The 26,472-nt window shown below is 41.0% G+C and overlaps 1 protein-coding gene and 1 long non-coding RNA gene across 5 annotated transcripts in view; both read right to left on the reverse strand.

Annotated features, from left to right (window-relative positions):
• Window positions 1-2,303: 2,303 nt before the first annotated feature.
• On the reverse strand, window positions 2,304-9,100 carry LOC133482713 (uncharacterized). The gene is made up of 3 exons (XR_009789883.1): window positions 3,744-9,100; window positions 3,588-3,642; window positions 2,304-3,382 (listed from the first exon to the last, which is right to left on the reverse strand). It is a non-coding gene; the product is annotated as an uncharacterized LOC133482713 (long non-coding RNA).
• Window positions 9,101-17,040: 7,940 nt separating this feature from the next.
• Window positions 17,041-26,472, reverse strand: part of limk1a (LIM domain kinase 1a) — a 51,386-nt gene continuing 41,954 nt past the window's right edge. For all 4 annotated transcript variants that reach the window (XM_061781284.1, XM_061781285.1, XM_061781288.1 and 1 more), the window contains 8 exons: window positions 26,045-26,131; window positions 24,427-24,558; window positions 24,248-24,307; window positions 23,954-24,019; window positions 23,480-23,648; window positions 23,296-23,351; window positions 20,734-20,891; window positions 17,041-19,824 (listed from right to left, as the gene is read on the reverse strand). In XM_061781284.1, the coding sequence (XP_061637268.1) occupies window positions 19,656-19,824; window positions 20,734-20,891; window positions 23,296-23,351; window positions 23,480-23,648; window positions 23,954-24,019; window positions 24,248-24,307; window positions 24,427-24,558; window positions 26,045-26,131 (897 nt within the window). In that variant the 3' untranslated portion in view covers window positions 17,041-19,655. The remainder of the gene's footprint in view (window positions 19,825-20,733; window positions 20,892-23,295; window positions 23,352-23,479; window positions 23,649-23,953; window positions 24,020-24,247; window positions 24,308-24,426; window positions 24,559-26,044; window positions 26,132-26,472) is intronic.

Raw genomic sequence — 26,472 nt, forward strand, 5'->3', positions numbered from 1 at the left:
CCCCCCCTACTGGACTACTCTTTTTACCATACCTCATTGCTTACAAGAAACAACAATGCAACAAATTGAATGCTAGCTCAAGTGCATGACAACGACCATGGATTTCTCATGATGTTGATATCGGAAGGTGAACTGATAGCACAGATGCGCTTTCAAAATGATAAAACCAAGCTTTCTATGCTTTCCTCTCATGGTGATGCTGCAGAGAGAGCGGCGCCCCTGTTGGCACAAGTCCCAGGGAGAATGGGCAGCGAACACAAGACGAGAGAGCTAGAGGAGGGCCAAGCAACACTGTGACTGCTCATTCAGAGGAGTGACACAAGGCTTTTGTCTCCAAAACCACTGAAAAACAAAACTCGTACAGAAAATTGTGACAAGCGCTTGTTGTAGATCCATTGCAATGTAAACCCGCAAAGCAATGAAAGTAAGTATGTGCTCCATCCAATAAATTAGAACTACTGCATGCTTACAGAAGCAGATTCACAGTTGTTCCAGTTCCCTAAATTAGGTTAGTGTGATGATGTAAAAATGTTCTTGGGATATTATGCAATGCTTTTTTTTGTGGCCAACACACAATAACGTGAGAACAAATTCAGCTGAGTGGCTGGAGGTCATTTTGATTGATATAGAAGTATTAAATGACAATTTTTTAAAATTAATTTTGAAAATATTGTACAAATTCCTTCTTTGTTAATTAAATCATACCATCTTGAAACTGTAAAACAGACATACTTGAAAACAAATCCCTGGTGATTGTGAATGTGGAATAGCCATGATCACCCCGTTCACACTTCTAAAAGTGCCACAAATTTTGCACATAGTACACAAACAAGCGACACAGGAAGGTGGTTGGAAAGGTAATGCACTACTGTCGAGGAAAGAATTTATAGGAAAAGTATGTCCGAGAGCAAACACTAAAACTTTGGGTACTTACCGTACGTTGACATTTTATGAGAAATAGCACGTCATTGTCTACTCTTAAAGAATTGTGTGTGGCCTGCATTCTCCCATCCAGTCATTGGAAAAGCATTAAAAGCTGTGATCCACCTGCTGTAAGGTTTCCGGTTTTGTTGTTGGTCAAAATGTTTAACTAAAAGACAAAAATACAAATAATGCCTAGCCAGTGGTCTGAATAAGAGCTGTCACAATAGATCAGCCTGTAAAATGTTACCCATGGCGACCGGTTCATCTGGTAAAACTACCGGATGTTTTCCAACTCTCCTTCCTTCAGCATGGGAGTTGCAAGGAGACTGGGAGAGGTCTTCTAACAGTAAAAATAAGGAAGTCATTAGCTGCTTACGGCACTTAAATACAAGAGGTGGCTCCAGAAAGCACTCAATAATGGGTAGCCATGCTCTACACACGCTTATTTGGTGGTTCGCAATGCGTACAAACTACACACATGCACGCAAAAATGAAGAAAATACCGGCAATTAAAACTACCACACACATAGTAGCAGCAGCTAATGAGTATGTGATTTTCTGGAAGACAGGGATCTTCAAAAACAGCAATTTTGCTTTGGTTGTATCATTTGCTAGACTGAATTGAAAGCAGCTGCGTCTTGGAGAATTGAATTTAAAGTTGAGAAAAAAAACAACAACATTGAGCTGGCAAAAATGTGACGAGTGGCCTTAGGAATTGAATCCCGGTGTCGTTTCAGCTTTCAGAAAAAAAAGAGTGATCCCTGTAAGTGGGATAGACAATTTTGGACCGACCTTATTGCTCCATCAGAAGATTCAGTGAAGACCAGGAGGAGAAGAAAAACAAATTCATCAAAAAAGGAGAGAAGGTAGTGCTTAAAGACTGAGCAAGTGAGGCAGGGGCCACATCTGCTTTGATCCTTCAATGAGACCCATGTGTTGTGGAACCTGCAACACTCACAAAAGAACATTCTGAGGCTTCCTTCCCTTCGTCTTGCGCTCATATCTTCATGTTCAAACACATTTCAAACCATTTGCTACAGCATAGGGAGGCCTTCATAGCAGCTCAGCCTTGTGAATTACAAACCATTTAAGAAGCGTAGTGATGTAAACACAAATCAATATCCAGATAATATAATCAGACAATACAGAGGTACCAGTAATACAGTAAAGTTTACACTGAAATGATTAGACAAAATTACATGGCAATTAATTTACTGGATACAAAACTTGATGCAGGAAACTGCATCAATAAACCAGTAAACTAATGGGATTGGACAAACCTTCTCCTCAATGGATATAATTAATCATATGTAGACAACTATTCACTCAGCAAATTGTTCAGGGAACCAAAAAAGAAAAATAATAATAATAAAAAAAAAAAATCAAAATCTTCAAGAAGTCGAACCCAAGATTCAGGAGGAACAGTGTGGTTTTCGTCCTTGCCATGGAACGGTGGAGCAACTCTATATCCCCGTAAGGGCTCTGGAGGGTGGATGGGAGTTTGCCCAACCAGTCTATATGTGCTTTGTGGACTTGGCATTTGACCGTGTCCCCTGGAGAGTCCTGTGGATGGTCTCTGGGAGTATGGTGAACCAGACCGCTTAATATGGGCTGTTCAGTCCCTGTACGACCAGTGTCAGAGTTTGGGCCGCATTGGCGGCAGGAAGTTAGATTAATTTCTAGTGTGAGTTGGACTTCACCATGGCGCCCCATTGTCATCGAACCGGTTCATCTTTACGGACCGAATATCTATGTTCAGCCAAGCCGTTGAGGGTAAGGTGACCTTAGTATTGCGTCTGTGCTTTTTACAGAAGATGTGGTTCTGTTGGCTTCATCAAGCTATGATCTCCAACTCTCAGTGAAGCGGTTGGCAGCAGAGTGTGAAGCAATTGGGATGAAAATCAGCACCTCCAAATCTGAGGCCATGGTCCTCAGTCAGAAAAGGGTGCAGAGTCCTCTCTAGTTCGAGGAAGAGATCCTGTCCCAAGTGGAGGAGTTCAAGTATCTCGAGGTCTTGTACACGAGTGAGAGAAGAATGGAGCAGTGTCAGTTTGTCATGGAGAAGAAGGAGCTGAGCTGAAGGCAGAGCTCTTGATATACCAGTCGATCTACGTTCCCACCCTCACCTATGGCTACACGCTGTGGGTCGTGACGAAAAGAACAAGATCCCGGATACAAGCGGCCGAGATGAGTTTCCTCTGTCTGGTGTTTGGGCTCTCCTTTAGAGACAGGGTGAGAAGCTCCGGGAGGGGCTCAGAGTTGAGCCGCTGCTCATCTGCATCGGGAGGAGCCAGATGAGGTGGCTCGGGCATCTGATTAGGATGCGTCCTGGACACGCTGGAGAGACTATGTCTCCCAGCTGACCTTGGAACGCCTTGGGATCCCCCTGGAAGAGCTGGATGAAGTGTCGGGAAGAGGGAAGGCAGGGATTCCCTGCTTAAGCTGCTGCCCCCATGATCTGACCCGGGTTAAGCAGAAAAATATGGATGGATGGATGAATAAATCATTATTCAGCTTTTACTGAACTGCATTTTAAAAAAAGAATCCTGAAATTCTATTTATTCCAATGACAATTTACTGTGCTCATGTCTTACACTTGTAGTCATCTCTCCTTTTTGTACATCACCATATCGTCACATGAAAACATGATCTGAATTACTTACTAGTGCTTAGTGCCAACAGTAGCGCTTGTTTTGTCTTCGTTGTCAGATGGTGATGCTGAGGGTGTCAAAACAAAACTATGGTAAGATGAGCACTACAATAACATGCTTCACTAATTGTGTCAATATGATAACATGAGGATTGAGTGACAGGATTACCCCATATCCATTCCTTTTCCTTCTCTTAGATCTTGGACGAAGACATGAGGTCAATTAGTTCCCAGTTTTATCAACTGGGAGAGAGGAGTAAAAGATGATTTGTAGTCTAGGGACATAAACATCTTTTCACTACATCTCCACCATCTCTTCCTGCTCTTCCTCTTGGCTTGCCTGGCATTTCCTTTGAGTGTCCTGAGGCATCATGGGAGCATCTGGACATATTTTCTTAAGGGAGTGAAAGGAGCTTCAGCTGACGACTGCAGGGTTCGAACACACACAACTGTCATCTAATCACTTTGCATCGGAATAAACTTGTACATATAGGTTTGGTAGTTAAATAATATGACAATGAAAATGTATTACAAAGCAACCAATTTTAATTATCCCCTAAACCGTGTTAAGGATCCTTGAAAGGTATTTTGAAAGTCTCAATGGCATCTGCAGCAGAAGCAAACTGTAATCAACTTTTGGGTTAATACTTTGGTTGCTTGATGTAATTTTTCATCTAGTTTGCTGCATCCCCTTGGCCATTCTGGCTCAGTATGTAGTGATTGCCTAATTTATACATTCATCTTGACAATCAAATACAAATGGGTGAACTGTATGTTTGGTCACAAAGTCAGCCTTCTTCGTGCTTACTAAATACTGACAGAAAAAAATTAAAGCTCCCTTATTTACCATGTGTGACATGCAGCTAATTTTATTAATTTTTTCATTTTCTGTACCGCTTATCCTCACTAGGGTCGCAGGCGTGCTGGAGCTTATCCGAGCTATATTTGGTCGGGAGGCGGGGTACACCCTGAACTGGTTGCCAGCCAATCGCAGGCTAATTTTATTGTACAGAATATAATAAAGGATCACAATATACCGGTACATTTTTACCGAGGCCTGTACCAAATAGCCATGCTGCAACATTTTACATGAAATTGCATCTTAAGGAATTTTTGACTGTTAATGACATGGATCCAAGATAAGGATATTATACACATGAAAGTTCACCGAAACTACAAAAACACATTTTTCACAACTAACACTCAATCTCTTGCGAAAATGTGTATCCATCTCTCAGCTCCAGATCCAGACTGAAAGACTTAGAACTGAGAGTAATCCCCGAGTGGTTGGAGGTCAGGAATGGAATTCCATTGTAAATATATTCTATAAATACTTGAACATTGTAGACATGAACTGTGGGTGAAAAGAAAAAAAACATGGTGTAAATTTCACTGTGAAGTCATTTCCACCACTACGTCAGAAAAGGTAAAAAAAAAAAAAAAAAGTTTCTTAGATCTTCAAACTTCTGAGCTAGGGAGATGTGTGAAGAGTGCATTGTTCTTTAACTATCGTGGTTGGAATGGGTGGGCAAGTTATAAAGAGCAATAAACTGCATGAGATAATCATTTCTTTTGTACTGCAAAATGTCTTTGGTAGAAAAGATGACCTGCCTCTCAGATGCAGGCCTAGCATTTGCGCTTTGCTAGCTAAGCAGCAGGAACCAGTTGGGGGGCCATGGGAACTGGGCTGGGATTATTTATAGCAGGAGGGGGCTTGGCAAGAGCTACATCTACTGTAATGAGGCTTTGGAGGAATTTTTAAGTTGCACTCTGACCAAAATTTCTGCCGAGTACTGAGGCTGAAATAGATCAGGCTCAAGTGGGACATCTGGACTGTTGAGGACATGAGGACAATTAGCTTGAGCATCAGGTGAGCACGTCACTGAGGAGTGGCTGGAAGTAGAGGAAGGGTTAGTGGAGGAGTGTGTTAAAGGGGGACCGCTTCCAAAACACAAACTCCAAAGGAAACAGAATACAATGATTTCCAAATCCTTTTCAAACTATATTCAAATGAATACACTACAAAGACAAGATGTTGAATGTTCAATCTGTTAAACTTTACCACTGTGTTACATCACCTTTTCTTTTAACAACACTCAATAACCATTTGGGAACTGAAGAGACTATTTGTTGACGCTTTGTAGGTGGAATTCTTTCCCATTTTTGCTTGATGCACAATTTCTCTCGCTCAACAGTCCGGGGTCTGTGTTGTCGTATGTTGCGCCACATATTTTCAATGGGAGACAGGTCTGGACTGCAGGCAGGCCAGTTTAGTATCCCCACTCTTGGATGATCATCGAACTGTATTTACTGACATTGGTTTTCTGAAGTGTTCCTGAGCCCATGTGGTGATATCCTTTACACATTGATGTCGGTTTTTGATGCAGTGCCGCCTGAGGGATCGAAGGTCACGGGCATTCAATGTTGGTTTTCGGCCTTGCCGCTTACATGCAGTGATTTCTCCAGATTCTCTGAACCTTTTGCTGATATTATGGACCGTAGATGATGAAATCCCTAAATTCCTTGCAATTGTACGTTAAGAAACACTCTTAAACTGTTGGGCTATTTGCTCACGCAGTTGTTCACAAAGTGATGAACGTTGCCCCATCGTTGCTTGTGAACACCTGAGCCTTTCGGGGATGCGCCTTTTATACCCAATCATGACACTCACTTGTTTCTAATTAACCCGTTCACCTGTGGAATGTTCCAAATTGGTGTTTCTCGAGATTTCCTCAACTTTCCCAGTCTTTTCAAGTAAGAATGGTTGACGACATGTCAATGAAATGCATCCACAGTCGTGCGCCCTCTTTAAACATTCATCTTTCACCATGTCTTTGTTGTTACAGTGGCCGCGTGTTCATTTAAGTGTGGCGTGCCTGCTCCCTAACCCGATTGTTTGTCCTTTCATCAAACTGTAAAAGCCCACAGGGCCGGCTGTCAGAGCCAATCCCGCAGGCCAAAAACTTCACTGCCAACACTGTCTGCATCGCTAACTGTGTCACTGCAGCTGAGTCCGTACTTCTCAATGAATATGACTAGATGTATGGAGGAACTGCAAGCTCTCATTCAACAAACACTACTCTGAGCTGTTGCAAGAGTGTGGTATGTAAATTATAATTTCCTTGGTTTGGTGTTTTCCTCATAATCAACACAGGCTATGAGTGTTAGTTCAACAATGCAATGCCATTGATGTTGCTAGGGTGTGGTGTTGCATTTGTGTAAATTCTGCTATTCCAGTTTGAAGGATGACTGCAGCTTGGCAAATACAAATGAGGAAAAACTGGGCTACAAAGGGACGCTTCTACGGCAGCAACAGCTAACAAGCCAATAGGCTAATAAAGTCCAAGTATAGTCTGGCATATAGTTTGAATACTGTGGGCAGTCAAAGGGAGTTAATGGCTAGTTGAGCAAAAGCCACTAGCGGAACACCTCACTGTGAATGTGTGGGTGAGCACAGAGACAACCACTTTCCTTCTGCATGCTTCTCACTTCAAAGCTAGCAAACAGCGACGAATCATGAGATACACAATGTGGACAAACGTCTTGGGGGACACCACTCAATCAATCAGTAAGTCTGAGGCTTCCTCAGTTAGACATTATGGACAGTTACATATACGATTCCAACTTCATGGAAAAAGTGTAGGGAAAGCCCTTTTCTGTTTCAGCATGACTGTGCCCCAGTGCACAAAGCAAGATCCATAAAGATGTGCTTGGATGAGTTGGACAACATGACCCCAACCCCATCAAACATCTTTAGGATGAGCTCGAGCATAGATTATGAGTGAAACATTTCCACAGACACACTCCAACATCTTACAGGAAGTCTATACAAGACCCCAAGACCAAATATTTTGTTCCTATCACACAAAGTATGTGTTTAAGTATTTGCTGTGAAGCTTTTCACAAATCACAGCCACCCTCAGTTTCCACCACACCTGGAAACCTGTTTTCAGCTATTGGTTGTCGGCGTCGAAAAGGGCACATCAATTATGTCGGGATGGATTGACTGATCGCTATCAGAAGAGAGAGATGCTACAGTATGTTTAATGAGAGAGCGTACATTGAATTTAACCAGACCAAATATCAGGCTTGGAAAGTATCAAAACTGTCATGACAGTTGCCACTTGGTGATTTCACCACACAGCAGCAACAGATTGTATCCACAAAAATAATGCCTTTTCACTGGTTGTCTTGGCCAAGTGTATTTAAGTCAACCCTTTAAAAAGAACCACGTAGGGCTTTTTTGGAATGGGACTAATCTGGGTCCACCCTTCAAGCATCCTATGATGATGGCTCCTCTATGAAAACCAAGCAATGATGATTCCTTTATTATGAGAAGCGCAATCATCCACGTGGGGTGATTTTTGATATTGGATGTAAACTTGAATATAAAGATTTTCAAAGTTGATTTAAAAACACAGATGGGAAGGAAAAACTTCACATTTAAAAAAATATCTATTCAGCGTGTGACTCAAATGTCAACACACCTTATTCATGAATTTATGCCAACAAGACTTCAATGTGTTTTCTTTTCTTCAGTGCCGTAAATCTGTGTACTGCTCTGTCTACTTTAATAGGTCATCATTACGCAATTAGACACCTAGCATGTGACCCTTTTTGTCATGACACTATCCATCCATCCATTTTCAACATCTTATCCTGTTCAAGGTTACAGATGAGCTGGAGTCTAGTCCCAGATGATTTACAGTCAAATCCAAACTTTAAACCCAGGACTGATAACCTGTCCATCACAGGGTGAATGTGAATGAGCCACTGATTGGGAGCTGATCCCAGACCAGTTGCAGGATAATCAGCTACGTGAACCAACCACTCCACTATCAATGGCTCTATTGAAATTAATCCAAACAGACCCTATAAAATGAATTAAAAACTATTTCAATGTTCCATCTTCTGTCACAGCAGTTGAGTCACAAAGGTTTGTTATGTAGTTGAGGAAAGTGCGTTTGTCAAACCCATATAGATCCACTCCTCTCCACCCACTTGTGAAACTGCTCTGGCGAAGGAAAACAAACACACACCCCTTTCCTACTCATCCAGGGTCCAAACACAGCTGTCAAGCTTTGACATCATGGAGAGGAGGAGTGAGAATGCAGATGGCGAGGGCAGACTTGACAGTGAGGTGACAGTGAGCTGCTACCCACTCACCAAATTGTAATATACAGTACCTGAGTAATGGTGGCAGTCTGAGTGAACTATAAACAAATATGCAACAAGTCAGCAGGTACACAAACTACGCAGACACACCCATAAACAGAATGTCACCTTGTCTAACGAGGAACAAGAAAATCTGGGCTTTGACAACACACCTTTTCTCGGTGGAGTCAACAGAGCATCCCACACAGCACATACACAGTTTAGTGGCGGAACAATTACAGAAATTGACTTCAGTGAGTATCATGGTCATCGAGTGCAAAAGAGTGTCAAGAATTCAGTCGTTGCAACACAATCCCCAAGTTTTTCCGTTTTTGCTTCCCATCAAGTCACGCCATTAGGTAATAAAACGGTGGCTTCTTACCTCCTCGTCTGCTCAGTGGTTGGAGCATAGGCAACCAAACAGATTTGTGGATCCACATCCAAAGAGTTCAGGAACATGGGAGAAGAGCAGAAACAAATAAATTCAACAAGTTGAACAAAACCAAATCTGACAATCACAAATCACCTTTTAAAATACTGTCATTGGACTCATAGTTTCAGAGATTTCAATGTCATTCAAAAGACACTTGACAGTTTCATTTGAGCCTTATTATTGGCACCTCATTTTTGGGTTGAACCACTTTAATAGTAAATATATTGTCCACTGAAAAAAAAAATTGAGATCTACCAATCAAAAGAATAACTGGAAAGTGTGTTTATCATGTAAATAAATCATTCAAGTTCAAGTATGATGCAATTATAATTTTAAAATTTTTATTGGTTTGGCCCTAGACACTATCAGACAAATGTTTTAGTGTTTAGTATCGTTGACACTTGAGCAACTCACACATTACACTTTTAAGGAATTACGCCTCCCTTCTGTTAATGTTGATAGATTATTTTAGTGACAAAAATTCTGGCATGTGGATGAGGTTAATCTATGTAGATGTAGAGTTTCGAGGATTTTGATCTTTATTTTTAAAACAGACTACTATTATTCTGAACACATCTGTGAACGGTATCCATTTCCAAAGGAAATAATGTTCCATTATGATCAGCACGGTCATAAAGGTATTCATTTAACATGTTAATAGATTCATGTGGTTGTAGTTTGCAGTGGTGAGGAATTGTGCCGTGTCATAATGAGAGGTGTCTAATATTTTTATTGTCGGTACTTCAATTAGTAACATAAAGTCAAAAACATCAGAAACATACTGTACATACAACATATTGTATTGTGCAAGCGGTCATAATGTTGTGGCGGATTTATATATCAAGTACTGCTTCATTATCTGAAAGAGAAGGCCCTACAGAAATATCGCCACACAAATGCCACTACATAATGGCTGATGGGCATTTCTTTAGCTATAGAAAAATTTGTATTTCTTTAAAACGTCCATGAGCATCACTTCAGATCAATTTTGCAAGAAACGAACGTAGTAAGATGACACAAATGAAAAGATAAGTTAAACACCTACAATCTTGACATAATTGCCAACAAAATGGCATCTTATAACCGACACACAACACATGTGGTGCACATGACATTCCTGAGCTGCTCAATGGTGGCAATTTGCTTGGCTCCTTCCTTTCTCTGGCGTTCCCTCCCTTGACCTACATGCCCAGATCCTTCACCAGCAATGCTGCGTCAGGCAACCACAGACGGGATGCAGGGATGATCCCATCTCAGAATGCCACCGCTGACTGGGCCGCCCATCCACACTGCTCTCTCTCCTAATGGGTGCCTTTTCCAGCCACACTTCATTTTTTTAAAGATTTGAGTTAAAAGCAAATGGGTTGCTTTATTTATATAGAAGGGTTATGGGTAAGATGTTTGATTTCAGTACCACTTTCTTGATTTCAAGTGTTTCCTGGCAGGTAGATAGAAAGATCCATGTCTCAACTCTGGAACTAAACTGTCACATTTAATCCACGTCAAAGCTTTTTTTTTTTTCTGGAATAGTCCCAGCCATTTTAACACACCCAAAAGCCAGACATGTGAAAACTAACATTTGAACATACCACCACAATGTCAAATCTTGAGAGGGCCCACAAAAATGAATCGGCAAAGAGGAGATGTTGCGGACACGTGTATGTAACAAACTATAAATCTTATGTGAAATCACTTTCAGTAAGGATTGCACTGACGTAATCACACGATCACACTAACCTCTCTCCTATGATTAAATCCATGAAATTTAAACTACTGCACCACTGCAAACTACATCTACAATAACAAACATTTTGAAATTGAGACCTCTCCAAGTGCCAATATTAACTCAGCATTACTTTCTTTGTAAAAGCATGTTTTGTTTTTTTAATTAAGTATAGGTCCATGGCTAAATTGATTTGAATAATAAAAAACTCTGATCATCTCCCACATTATTCTCCATCCAACCATTATCTACCTCCCTTGAATTTGGACTACCGGTATGTTTCAGCGTGACTCTGGCTGCCTCTGCTGCCTCTGCATCACGAGACTTCTCTTTTCCAAACAACTTTAGTTACTCAGATAGAGAGCTCATAAGACTAGACTGATCACTAACAGTTTTGATAAAATGCAATTGAATGCGCTTTAGTGCTATCCAAACTCTTTGATGGCCTACACTGGAGTAGCAACATAGATATGCTTCCTGGTCGATTTTTAATTTACGCGCTGCTGTATATTTTTGTTACAGACCACACAGAGAAGCAGACCACATACAGTATATGCAGGCATGCACGGAGAGATGTCAGAGTGAAAGGATGTACGCATACGGTGCGGCGCCCCTTGAGCTAAGGCTGGAGTGCCTTGCTCAAGGGCACCTTTACAGTAGTCAGGAAGTAGAATAGCATGTCTTTAATAACTAGTTACTTTCAATGTTGTCGTCCACTGGAAGGTCACAGTGGACGACAACATTGAAAGTAACTAGTTCAGAAGCCCTAGTCCTTACTGGAGGTTAAACGCCTTTGGAGGAGGAGGGAATGCTTTGCAGTGACATATTCTATACTCACCGAAAATTGACAGCTCATACACCAAATTTACACAGAATTTACGCATTAGAATACAAGAGCCTCCACCTGGGCCTCTAATGATATTTCCAGCCAGAAGAAGTGATGTAGCCAATGTCATGGGATCCCGCCACCCCGGACATAATCCAAGATGTAAGTGCCAGGATTCATCGGGGTAGTGCTTCAGGGATCATGAGGTATTATTTTTATACATGATTAACCAGAACAGTCTAGACACAGCCTTTCCTTGTCAGGGCCACTTTTTATTAAGATGAAGTAAAATTATTGTAATGATTGTCAAGCAGGCACATATTTTCATGGCTTTTTTCCATTCACACGTTGCAATAAATGCTCGTCTGTTCGCATACTTTACCATCAAGTGTCAATCGTCAATATATAATACTGTATTGTCTTGATCTTAACCCCGCTGAGAAGACTTTACACAGTGGTTGGCTCTTTTACGAAACTTTGAAAATATATACGGCAACTATAATAAAATAAATGTTGTGCCACTGATTATTTAATTGACGTCCCGGTGAATACATGCCACCATAACAAGCCCAATGCATCTTTTCATGAAATATTAGTGTGTGACAGATGTGTTGTAGAGGACAATACAGTGGCGTGCAATGGAGCGGATGATCATCAAGAATACACTTAATCCCGGTTTATCACAGAGGATACGTTCCAGACCCACCTGCGATATGTGAACATATACAGTCCCCTCCAAATGTATTGGAGCGGCAAGGTCAATTCCTTTGTTTTTGTTGTATATAGAAGACGTGGGCTTTAGATCAAAAGATGAATATGAGACAAAAGTTCAGAATTCCATCTTTTATTTCATGGTATTTACATCTAGATGTGTTAAACGGCTCAAGACAGAGCACCTTATGTTTGAACCCAACCACTTTTCAAGTGAGCAAAAGTATTCTAGTACATATAGTATGCATAGTATAAGTACATGTGACTGATGGGTGTTTCAAGTTGCTCAGGTGTTTTAGATTGATTGCTTAAACATTAGATAGTGCTTGTTCTTTGCCTTGGGTTTCACCTGTGAAAACTGCATTTGCTGTTAAGCAAACATGAAGACCAGAGAGCTGTCTATGGGAGAAAAAACACTTTGAAGCTGAGAGAAGAGGGAAAATCAATCAAATCTATTGCAAAAACATTGGGCATAGCCAATACAACAATTTGGAATGCCCTGAAGAAGAAACTACTGGTGTACTGAGTAACAGACATTGAACAGGTCAGCCAAGCGTATCAACATCAGTTGATGACAGAAACATTGTGAGAGCTGTGAAGAAACACCTGAAGACAACAGTCAGTGACATCACTACCACCCTCCACAGGGCAGGGGTGAAGGTATCACAATCCACTGTTCGAAGAAGAGTTTGAGAGAAGAAATATAAAGGCCATACCACAAGATGGAAACCACTCGTCAGCAAAAAGAATCAGAAGGCCAGATTGAATTATGCAAAAAAGTACAGACATGGGCCACAAATGTTTTGGAACAAAGTTTTATGGACTGATGAGGCCAATATTACCCTCTACCAATGTGATGGAAAGGCCAAAGTATGGAGAAAGAAAGCTCATCTGTGAAGCATGGTGGAGGTAATTTCATGGCTTGGGCTTGCATGGCTGCTTCTGGAACGGGCTCACCATTTTGTCTGGAAATTTACAGAAAAATGCATCCAAACTAATCGGGAGAAGCTTCATCATGCAACAAGACAATGACCCAAAACACACTGCCAACACAACAAAGGACTTCATCAGGGGGGAAAAGTGGAAGGTCTTAGACTGGCCAAGTCAATCACCGACCTTAACCCAATAAAGCATGCATTTTACCTCCTGAAGAGGAGACTGAAGGGAGAAACCCCGAGAAACAAACAAGAACTGAAGGAGGCTGCAGTAAAGCCCTGGAAAAGCATTTCAAATGAAGAATGCAACAGTCTGGTGAAGTCAATGGGTCGGAGGCTTGATGCAGTTATTGCAAGTAAGGATTATGCCACAAAATATTAAATGTTATTCACTTTAAGTTAATTTAATAATGTCTGTTCCAATAATTTTGCTCACTCGAAAAGTGGGTGGCTTCAAACAAAAGGTTCTCTGACCAGAGTTGTTTAACACATCTAGATGTAAATACCATGAAATAAAAGCTGGAATTCTGAACTTTTGTCTCTATTCATCTTTTAATCTGAAGGGTTTCAGTTTCTTCAGTATAAAACAAAAACAAATGAATTGACCTTGCCATTCCAATACTTTTGGAGGGTACTGTAAGAGGCCATATAAAAACACACACAAAAAAAATACACCTCCCACATACTTTAAACACTTCTAAAGTATTCCTTAGTGCTTCTCGCTTGCAGTTCCCCAAAGAATAGGCAAAATGTGCTTGCTTCAAGCTATTTGCCCCTCACAGTTGAAGTTTACTGTAAAACTGACAGATAAAACAAACGACAAACAAGCATTGTACATTTAAACACCAATATGTTCAACCAAACCATATAATAATAATAGTAATTTCAACAAACGAAAGTCAGCTATCTTAATGTGAAACACCAAAGATGGAAATTGGTAGAGATGTTCCAGTAATTATAAACCTTCAAACTTCTACTTTAACACACACAGAGGAGCAATGCATAAAAACAGAGCATACACCAGCACTCACAGGCATACATTCTGCTCTGTAGGATGACAATGACTATTACTGGAGATTAGTTGGGGACCTTCTCTGCATCTCTTCTTACTGTTAACTATGCTGCATCTCCGAGCTGTGCGGCACGCAACTCTAACTTCAGACTTGCCTTATACTGTAAAAACTCATTTAAGAAAAAAACAATCACACAAAATGTACGATTTGGCGGGGGTTAATGTACATGGAGATAGTGTGTCTCCCAAGTCAATTTGTGGGAATGAGCACAATTTGTCTTATTCAGAGCAAATAAGATGGACTCAAGTCAAGTGCAGCGCTGCTTATTGTACTGAGTGATGCTTGCGAAGCAACAGTGAACACATCTCGCTCTGTGTTGAAGATCACTGCAGAGGAAACACAGCAAGAGTCTTTCTGCACACTTGTACACATCCCCCTGCAGCCCTGAATGTGTTGCAGTACAGTAAGCTTTGCTCTAGAAATAGTTTAGTGTGGTGAGCGTTGGTACTAGTCTTGCATAACTGCAGGGGGATTACAGAGGAAAAAGAGCCATGTTTTTTTTTTTGTACAAATTTGGGTTCGAGGGCAGGCTGACACACACCTGAATTATGTTGACAGTCAACAGCGTTGACTCACCGTGGTCTCCTAGTGATGACGCCGTTTAAAGGGAACATTAACGCCGACATGAGACGGCACTCAGGCACTCACTCACTCACTCACTCACTCACTCACTCACTCATTCATTCATTCATTCATTCATTCTCACTCACTCACTCACTCAAACTCACCGTGGTTGAAGATCGCTGAGCGAAGGCGGTTGCGGCTGGTCGAGTACTCCATCTCGCTAACTTTCACTTCAACCTTCTTCTCTCCCTCTTCTTCTGTCGTTTTTTTAAATGATTTTTTTTTAGTTGCTCTTCGTCGTTCTTCACCCTCGTTTATTTTCTCGGTCCCAACACAGCCGTAAAGAGGTGTGACAGTTGTCGTGTCCGACCAGACAAACCCGTCCTTTCCGTGTGTCTGTGTGGAGTCCTGACTCGCTCGCCTTGTGCCGGGCTGGTGACGTCACGGGACGCGGGCGCTTGCCGCAGCTGCGTCGGAATGAAAACAATTGCACGTGCACACGATGACGTGCACACGCACGCATTAAAAAAAATAAAATAAAAACGCGAAAATGAGCAACCATTTCACAAAATACGTCATACGTGTAATAAATAAATAGATACAAATACAACTTGTTATACATTATTTTTATTTAGCATTGCTTTCCAATGTTTCGGAACCAAATACTAAAAATAAAACAACTCATTTTCCTGCTGCAAATTGTTGAATGAGTTTAAATCCATTGTGTCCTTGATATAGTTAGCCTAAGGGTGGGCCAAGGATTGCATGGTACGCCCGTTCTTCAGCCAACTGGGCATTTTAAGTTCTGTGAAGTTTTTTTGCATTAAATTAGTTTTTTTCTTTTCTATCCATCAACCGGCGGCATGGTGGGCGAGTCTTTACCACATCAGCCTCACCGAAGCTAGGGCTTCATATATCTCAGTCACTGGTCTGCTGATTTATTGTAAATTTAAAAAATACTGGAATGAGCTATTTTAAATATTTTCAACATTTTTCTTACTTTAAAACATATTTAATTTTTATTAAATAAATATAATTACATTAAAATGCAAATGCATTATTCATTTTTTTAAAAACAGTGCGTCTTTTAGATATATATATATTTTTTTAATTTATTCTTGTCAAACAATAGTTCATCTTGTACATTTCAAAAAATAAAATATTCATTCATTTAATTTTACCTCATCTATTCAAGACCTGGCCCATCTGTTTTAGAAATGATTTGTGGCCCATGAGCACAAATGTTTGCTGGTTTAGCTATTTTGTTACAGAAGAAACATTAATTTGATCAAGACCCCATAAGCCTTGATTAGGTTTGTGACTGACTCACTATACTGTATACATTAATGCAATGAAAATTGTTAAGTGTCGAAAACCTTTATCACACTAGCTATAAAACGCCATAATTCATTCATTGGTTAAGAGCAGTTGGGCCCGTTGGTGGCGCACCAATGACGGAGAAGGAAATGACGACACAGAAATGAGGCAGATCGGCGACTGGTTAGCACATCTGCCTCACAGTTCCGGGGACCGTGGTTCAAATCCCGGCCCCGCCTGTGTGGAGTTTGCATGTTCTCCCCGCACCTGCGTGGGTTTTCTCCGGGCACTCGGGTTTCCTCCCACATCCCAAAAACATGCGTGGTTGGTTGATTGAAGATAAATTGCCCGTAGGCGTGAATGTGAGTGCGAATGGTTGTTTGTTTCTATGTGCCCTGCGATTGGCTGGCGCCCAGTTCAGGGTGTACACCGCCTCCCGCCCGAAGATAGCTCGGATTGGCTCCAGCAGCCCGCGACCCTAGTGAGGATAAGCAGTAAAGAAAATGGATGGATGGATGGATGGCTAAGAGCAAATATAAGGCTTTTGAGATAGTGACATCTTGTGATAGAAATAGAGCATGACTGTGCTGAGGTGATTTTTAATTTAACACAGGCTGGTGATGAGGACAAGTGGCAAAGAATATGGATGGATGGAGATGTAAAATCTTTAGATTACATTGTATAGCATTGTCTCTGATGTCATCATTATAAATTAATTAACACAAACTCGTTTGTTTAAAGAGAAACAATTTTATTTTCAGCTGTGACAAAAAGTAAAAAGAAAAACAAAAAAACACTCATCTCAGGAGTTTGAATGTTCACGTTCAGGATTTAAAGTGCAGAATTGTATTCACAGCTTGCGTAAAAATTAAATAAGACAACAAAAGAAGAAGTATAATATTAAAATATCAAAATATGAGCGTGAAGGTCAGGAAAATACAAATATGAGATGGGACTGGAAGAAAATCTTATACAAACACTATCAGCAATGATATTCAGTCCACTGGAGTCAGGCTTGCACGTATGATACATTACCAAAAAAAAAAAAAAAATAAAAATAAAATAATAATAAAAAATAATCAGGAAATCAGGTAATTTTTCAAGTCGTTGGCAAGGCTAGCTTACAACAAAGGCACAGCATTGATCAGAGGTATTGATCCTTTGCAAAGAAGTGCTGCGGCAACATTCTAATTGATCATCACGCCGTCCTCACAGAGACATCATCAACATGCTCACACAGGAATTAGTGATAACACATCACTGCGGAATGGTTTGCGATGAATAAGCAGTTTTGAATTCGCAGGCTGTACAGTTATCACATGCTCTCTAAGTCTCATTGTTTACTACTGTGTTGTGGATTGACTTCATGGTGAAGGAACACCAGGAAAGGACGGCCCTGAGCCAAAGGAGTGATGAAGAGGTGAAAGTTAAGTTCTGTTTTGGGACAAAAGACTCAGTGTTTGCAGCCCAGTCATCAGACACTACAAACGACATGGTTGACAAGGACCACTGAGCAAGGCAGCAAGCAAAGCTGGGACATCACATCCTCGGAGAAGCAAACACAGGAAAACTCTATTCTCCCCGAGCTTTCAAACTGGACATGCTCGTATCTTTAAAATGTAAACTAAATTGTCACCACAGATGGATGATGATGATCAATCAAAATTGCACAAGAAACGTGCAAAATGTTACATTTTCACAAATCAAGTCCAGTTTAATGTCAAGGGGCTGGATTTTCCTGAATATAACATTTTCAAAGGCTCAACCAGTGTCTTGCATCATTATATCAACCTGAACCAACATTATCTCCTTATTATCACAAGTAGCCCAAAGAAGCAAAACAAACAAACAAAAAAAACATGGCTTGAACTAGCCATTTGGTTAATATAGTGCAAATGAAAATCTATACAAAAGATTTCAGTGGTTTCCATATATATATATAAAACAGATGCTGTTCTTTAATATCTATTTCAAAATGTTATTTAACATCACAATATTCAGGCTTAGAAGGCAGACCAACTTTCGCAATTGTACCATGCAGCTTTTGTGAACATAAGCCAGAAATAAAACAGATTTTTAGTTTACAGCCAACAGATTTAAATGGTGCAAGTGAGAAATTTTGTGGAAGCGATCATTTCCAACGCAGTGCCATAGTGCACATTACTGCAATGGACATAGACTGACAAAACGTGTAAAGTCACACAGTATAATGTGATATTTACAGACAGAATGTACATGTAAACATACAGTAGGACGACACACACTATGAGCCTGGTATTACTCAGATGAACAATATAAAGATATACTGTATACAGTATAGATAGACTGTTAGCTTTTCAGAATTTGAAGGGTGTTTTAATCATATTCCAAAAGGGAACGGAAAAGATTCAATGCAGGAAACTCTATAGGAGCAACAAACCAGACACTGGATGAAACATTGCAACACATCATGAGATCAAACGGAGTAAAACGTAATCGTCTATCAAATGCTGGCCCGCATAAACTGCAGTAAAACCTTTTCAACTTCCATAACTGTAAGTCAGGCCAACCAATAAGAATATGGCAATAATGCAAATACGTATAGAAAATATGTCTTTACATTTACAATATTTACCACATTTACAATGTCGCCACCTATGTACACTAGTGCACATTGGAATATTGAAGATGCCACATTACCAGGAAGGAGAAATGCAAAAGACTATGAAACATTTTAGCCTTAACAGTGTACACGTGTGCGCGCGCGTGTGTGTGTGTGTGTGTGTGCGTGCGTGCGTGCGTGTGCGTGTGTGCCTCACAGTTGAATCAGTGCTACACAATCAGCATTAACAGTTTTAGGACAGGATGAATGAGACTGAAACCAAAATATACAGGCATGCACTCTCTAGACAGTACTCACTATTAAATCAAAGTAACACTTGAAAAACACATGTGCGTGATGTGTTCTGTAGAAGCCCAAAATTGAAGACTTTTTTTTTTTTCCTGCTTTGTTGTTTAGCTGGTTAAGCCACATGAATATATACACTGTAGTAACTGCAAATGTAAATCTACATTACACAAGAGCTGTGTTACAATTTGGAAGGCGTCATGCTCTACTTTAAGCATCATGTGCAGTAGAATCAAGCTCTCATAGTCAAAGTCTCTCCACTGGACTTTGACAACGTGCGCTTCTCTTGAACAAGTGGCTTTTCAGATGCACAATTGTCCCCCTGAGTCTACTTGTTAGGCCTGAACCAGGCTGCATGTATTGCATCTGCTTGGGGTGTGGAGAGAGTTACAATACATGCTTCCTTCACCACAAGGAAGCAGGCTGTCACTTGGACGCTCTCCTGCCCCCGTCCCGCCTTACTCTGGCTGTTCTGGGTGGACGTGCAGGCCGTTCTCGGGCCACGTGATACTGTTGTTCTCCCAGAAGGCCTTGTGTAGCTGCTCTACTTCAGACACAAGCGGCAGACTCATTTCCAAGTGCATCTTCAGGTTCTCCAACCATTCCTCCAGTTTGGAGAAAGCCGGGCTACAGATTTAAAAGGAACAGTCAGTTTTCAAACTCAATCACGGCCATTTAAAAAAAAATAATTTTTTGTAAAAGGACAGCTGATCCAAACCAAATCTGTCTGTCAATGTGACTGCTGCAAATTAATTGATTGCATCACATTATGCCATTTATCCCCAAAATGTATTGTGTTGAAATGTACTAATTCATTTTAAAACTTAAATTATGAATTACTTTTAATAAACAGTAAAGAACTTGGTAAAATAAACAATTTTCATATTTTTGAAGAACTTTAAATAATTGACTAATGAATCATTAAATTAATTAAAAATAATATACAAATATTTTATACATATTTTACACTTGTGCTCATAAGTTTATATACCAGGGCAGAATTTGTAAGATGTGTACCATTCTTTAAAGTAAACATGAGTAATCAGGCAAAAAATGTGACTTTTTTTTTGTTGAGGAATTGAAATTAAACTATAAGGCATTTCAGAATAGGGCAATCATTAAACAAAACATAGCAATAAAGAAAATAATGAGATGGTCCCCGTTTAGTAATTAGTAGGGCTATGCACGAATCGGTTGCGACTCGAATTGGGATTTGAGGGGGTGTGGAAAAGCAATCATCCAATCACAATTTTAGGACTCAGTGCTGATGAAGATTTCTAGCCCCCAAGTACATTTTTCCCCGAGCAAAATACAGGTTGGTGCCCCTCCCCAAGGTGGAACAGCCCCACTTTACTGAGTGTCATTGTAGCTTATGCTTTATAAAGCTTGACAGCACTGAATCAACTAGAATGTTATCAAATGGCTTTAAGATGCATTGAGTGCGAACTAGTGCCAGCGAATAACCTTAATGTTACACCTAAAGTGAAGACGGCATAATGTTTTGAGTGAACTGTCCGTTTACATCTGATAACTGACCGTTTATCAGCGTCAAGGTCACAGCACACAGCAGCTATGGGGAAGAAGGCAATGGGACAATCGGGGGGACAGTAGTGTTCGAGGAAGCCTGACACGTTCAGTCCAAAGTCCACCGCCCTGGGGAGGTAGTCCGGGTCAGCATTGACCCTGCCAATGATCTAAAAGGACACACAAAAGCAAGAGTGAGCAGAAAATAAGGAATCCTGCCTTTTTGCAGCTGAGAGCAAATAAAACCTCCAGACCAAAGTTGTTTGTTTCCAGCAGACCATAGCTGCATTTTGCCTGCCTGCCAGTATCCACATAAAGACAACTTTCAACTTGCACCATTCTCATCGTAACGGCGTGTCCCTCTGGAAATGTCATATTCTGGAGTATTTCGAGCAAATCAACTGTGCCAAGATTAGGTTAATGAAGTGTGGCCAGGGGAAAAAAAACACCAGTTGCATCACCAACAGAGAGTATTCAGTTCTTTGGACCTTACTGAATGGCACTGGCTAAATTTTCTGAGGTTGCTCAGATTATTGGGCGCACATTTTTCACACAAGCTTGAAGTCTCGTGATTGTGTTTAACAGGAATAGCTGTGCTGCTGTTGTGACTCTTAAAATTACAAAACATTAGACATACGAGTGGAGGTAGGCATGAAACAATGAGAGGTTAGATGCATTTTGATATGGCACCGTGACTGTAATGGATGGAATACTTTGCAGAAGAGGTATAAAGTGGAAAATATTTCTATTTTAATAAACATTTTCTTCAGACAGAATTAAAATCCACAGCTAACAAAAATATAAAATAAAATATAGCTGCGTTTTGTGATTTACCAGGTATAGCACCCAACTACAATAGCAGGCTACAAACCGGGAGAACTCCAGTACTATGTCTCACTCTCTCCAAAACTTCCATCCATCTTCTTGCTATATCACCTATCCTGCTGAGGACTGGTTATTAGTGATTATGTGAAAATTTGCATTAGTAATGGCCCCGAAAAAATTTCACAAGAACTACAATTGTAACGAGCTAGCCAGCCAGGACTCCATTTCATGTATGCCGCTCCCACTTGTTGCTGGGCAGAATTTGTGGACCACAGCTTCCCTGTGACACTGAACAGGTACAACCCCAATTCCAATGAAGTTGGGACGTTGTGTTAAACAAATAAAAACAGAATACAATGATTTGCAAATCATGTTCAACCTATATTTAATTGAATAACTACAAAAAAGCTGGCACAGGTGGCAAAAAAGACAAAGTTGGAATGCTCATCAAACACCAGTTTGGAACATCCCACAGGTGAGCAGGCTAATTGTGAACAGGTGGGTGCCATGATTGGGTATATAAAAGGAGCTTCCCTGAATTGCTCAGTCATTCACAAGCAAAGAGGGGGCGAGGTTCACCTCTTTGTGAACAAGTGCGTGAAACAGTTTAAGGTCAATGTTCCCCAACGTACAATTGCAAGGAATTTAGGGATTTCCTCATCTACGGTCCATATCATCATCAAAAGGTTCAGGGAACCTGGAGAAATCACTGCATGTAAGCGGCAAGGCCGAAAACCAACATTGAATGCCTGTGACCTTCGATCCCTCAGGCGGCACTGCATCAAAAACCGACATCAATGTGTAAAGGATATCACCACATGGGCTCAGGAACACTTCAGAAAACCAATGTCAGTAAATACAGTTCGGTGCTACATCCGTAAGTGCAACTTGAAACTCTACCATGGAAAGCAAAAGCCATTTATCAACAACACCCAGAAACGCCGCCGGCTTCTCAGGGCCCGAGCTCATCTAAGATTGATGATGCAAAGTGGAAAAATGTTCTGTGGTCCGAAGAGTCCACATTTCAAATTGTTTTTGGAAATTGTGGATTTCGTGTCCTCCGGGCCAAAGAGGAAAAGAACCATCCGGACTGTTATGGACTCAAAGTTCAAAAGCCAGCATCTGTGATGGTATGGGGCTGTGTTAGTGCCAATTGGATGGGTAACTTAAACATCTATGAAGGCACCATTAATCCTGAAAGGTACATACGTCTTTTTCATGGACGCCCCTGTTTATTTCAGCAAGACAACACCAAACCACATTCTGCACGTGTTACAACAGCGTGGCTTCGTAGTAAAAGAGTGCGGGTACTAGACTGGCCTGCCTGCAGTCCAGACCTGTCTCCCATTGAAAAGGTTAAAAGAAAAGGTGATGTAACACAGTGGTAAACATGACCCTGTCCCAGCTTTTTGGGAACGTGTTGCAGCCATAAAATTCTAAGTTCATGATTATTTGCTAAAAACAATAAAGTTGAACATTAAATATCTTGTCTTTGTAGTGTATTCAATTAAATATAGGTTGAACAGGATTTGCAAATCATTGTATTCTGTTTTTATTTATGTTTAACACAACATCACAACTTCATTGGAATTGGGTTTGTAGAAAATGGATGGATAGACAATTGTTTGTGCCTCAAATGAGATTTATGGATAAACATTAACTTTGCAAAGTGAATCACCTGTATTGGACAGGTGATGAACATAATATAACTCCCTCCCCTCATCTTTATGTAGTGACCACATGACTCACCTCACATAGCATAATACCGAATGAAAAGATGTCCACCCTCTCGTCATAACTCTTTCCTGGGCAGTCAAAAGAACAAAAATAGTTAGTTTTAATAGTTATAATCTAACAGGTATTTTTTATACTGAAAGAAATATTCAAGAGGAGTGCCCCAATAAGATGCATATGCGTTTCTCTGCATTCATACCGTGGATCATTTCAGGGGCCATCCAGTAGGGGTTCCCCACCACCGTGTACCTCTTCCTGCGATCAGGCCTCTTCAGACCTGGCAGTTTACCCGGCGGAAATTTCTCCTCGTGCTTGTCGTCCACCATGAGCCGTGCCAACCCAAAGTCTGCCACCACCAATGTGTTGTTCTTTACCAACACACACAAAAGTGCCCTCTAATCAGTATTCAGCTACCATTGGAGGTTTAGATTTAAAAAAAAACAACAACAACATCGCAGATATAGCAGTAGCTACAATCTCCTGCTTGAAATTTAACTTCTTTACTGGAGAGTTATCTGCTCTCTGATGGAGTTAAAACATGGGAAGAGTGCATTGTAAGAAGTCCAGAGCGGCTTATGTTAACAAATCCTAGCCTTGTTTTCGCAACTGGCAGACCCACTGTGGTGAATGTACAAAGAAAACATGCCCTTGAAAACACAAAAAGAGTTCTTACCTCACGGACAAGACAGTTGTGAGAGTTCAGGTCTCGGTGGATGATGTTCATGGAATGCAGATATGACTACATGACAGACAAGAAAACAAATGTTTGTAGTTTTAGTTAAAAGACAAACAAACAAACTTGGAGGAACAGAAGTCCCTTGTTTCGGTTTAAGAGGCCAACTTTGTGACAGCAGGAATTCAAATCATGCGTGTTTGAGCATTTTACCAATGACAAGCCAAAACTACACAACAAACACTTAACTAATCCTGATGGAATTCGCACTGTTGCTATAGTTGTCCAACTTACCATCCCAGCAGCTATGTCCTTGGCAAAACTGACCCGTTGGTTCCATGGGTAGTTGCTATCCTGGGAGAGGAAGTTCACTGTTAGATGCTGCAGATAAACCTTCCTTTGGACTCTGTCCTGAAAAAGGACTGGAAGCAGACACTCAAAATCTGCTCCCAAAGTCCACAAAATCATCTCACCATTTTCTTGATGATTTCCCTCAAGGTCCCTCCCTTTATGTACTCTGCTATGAAGTTCAGTCGCTTGTCTTTGTAGAGGACGCCAATGAACTTGAGCACATTGGGGTGATCCAAGCAACGCATGACCTTTACCTGACGACACATCAAACAACAGTTTTAGGAGTCAGGGGTGAACAGCAGAGATTTTAGAATGTCTTGTCACCAGAGGTTAGTAGTAACGCGCTACATTTACTCCCTTACATTTACTCAAGTAACATTTTCGATAAACTGTACTTGTCAGAGTACTTTAAATGCACTGTACTTTTTACTTTTACTTAAGTATTTAATGTGAAGGATCGATACTTTTACTCCGTTAGAATGATCGACATGCCGTTCGCTACTTTTATTTATCCATTCATGCGTGTGTGTGCGTATATTTCTACGACTCCATCTTCGACTTGCGCATAGGGCGGCCGTTGCGCCAGTCAAACGGGATCACTCGTGTCATTTGACTCCAATTCGCCAATCAGACGACACAAGGCTGTCACATGCCCGCGCACGTAACTTCGCGAGTCAATTAAGATGACTCATTTTGGGAAAAAAAAACCTGCCGCGTGAGTGCGTTTACAGACTCACAAAAACAACAGCTTTGTGACTGCCCAAACTTAAATTGTGACTGCCCAAATTTGGATATTTCACCCCACTTCTAACTTGAGAAAACACCTTGCGGTAAGGTCTAGTCTACGCCGCCGCCTTCTCGATCGATTTTGCAGCATAATTAAACGTATCATTTGGTCATTTAGGTCCATTTGTTCTAGCAGACACTGTTCCACGGTGGCCATTGTTGTTGCTTTGTTCCTTGTTACTGAAAGCAAAGTAAAAACGGCTACCGGAAATGGCCAAAAAAATGCAGAGGAAACTCCACCCTGTGGTGTCCTCGCCAATACCAGCCGTAGCGACACCCCCGACTTTGGGGTGAACTGCAGTACATTTCAAAAACTGCGCGCGTGGGTTGCGCTTGAGCATATAGGCAAACTGCGCGCGGGACAGCCGCAGTGACGTCAGCGCGGTCAGCGTCCGCACGAGTATAAAGAAGCCTTTTGTGTTATTAAACCTGAGAAATTTTAGTGCCTATTGTATTAGGATTATGGTGTTTTCATATATTCAACCACCTTTACCTAGTTCTGATCTATATTTACACATAAATAATCACAGTATTATTGCATAGAGGATGCATAAAAGAGCCGTTTCAATTCAGTCAAGGTCAACATCAATGTCTGTAAGTTGTTTTGTTGCCTCTTGGTGGCACTGGTGTGTTTCGTCAGTCTCTCCTATGAAGAATTCTGATGAGACTGCATCTAAGCAGCTCACGTCCTCCTCCTCCCAGTCACCCACTTCAGGATATTATTCTAGGAGGTTCCATCCTCTGTTCTTTGGCTATCACCATTAACATGTGGACCCCGCCTACTGTCATCATGGTGGTTGGGCCTTATCACCAGATACCTTTTGGGCCATTCTCTCCTTCCACTTGATCCGGCCTTTGTGCAATGACGACAATGTCTTACAATCACAGGTGAAGACAAACATCATCACATCTACTGCAGATAATGAAGGAAGGACGACGTCCACATCCACTCACCTCTTTCAGGAATGTTCTTTGCGTCTCATCATCGAAGCGAATCAGCTCTTTCATCACCATCACCTCTCCTGTTTCCCTGTGGGTCACCTGGAGTCAAGGGCAACTGGCATTACTCCTCACCATTAATTTTGTATTCCGCTTGTCCTCATTAGGGTTGTGGGTGAGCTGGAGACGATCCCAGCTGGCTTTGGGCGCAGGGCACATATAGACAAACAACCATTCACAGTACACTCACATTCACGCCTATAGACAAGTCTTCCGTTAAACTAACATGCATGTTTTCGGAGAAAACCCATGCAAGCACAAATAGAATATCCATACCCCACACAAGAGAGATGGAGATTCAAACCCAGGATCTCTCGACTGCGATGCAGACATGCTAACCACTACATGGGACCATTCAAGTAACATAGATCCCTTCAAAGTTT

This window comes from Phyllopteryx taeniolatus, chromosome 8 (genome assembly GCF_024500385.1).
Source record: "Phyllopteryx taeniolatus isolate TA_2022b chromosome 8, UOR_Ptae_1.2, whole genome shotgun sequence".
Taxonomy (NCBI): domain Eukaryota; kingdom Metazoa; phylum Chordata; class Actinopteri; order Syngnathiformes; family Syngnathidae; genus Phyllopteryx; species Phyllopteryx taeniolatus.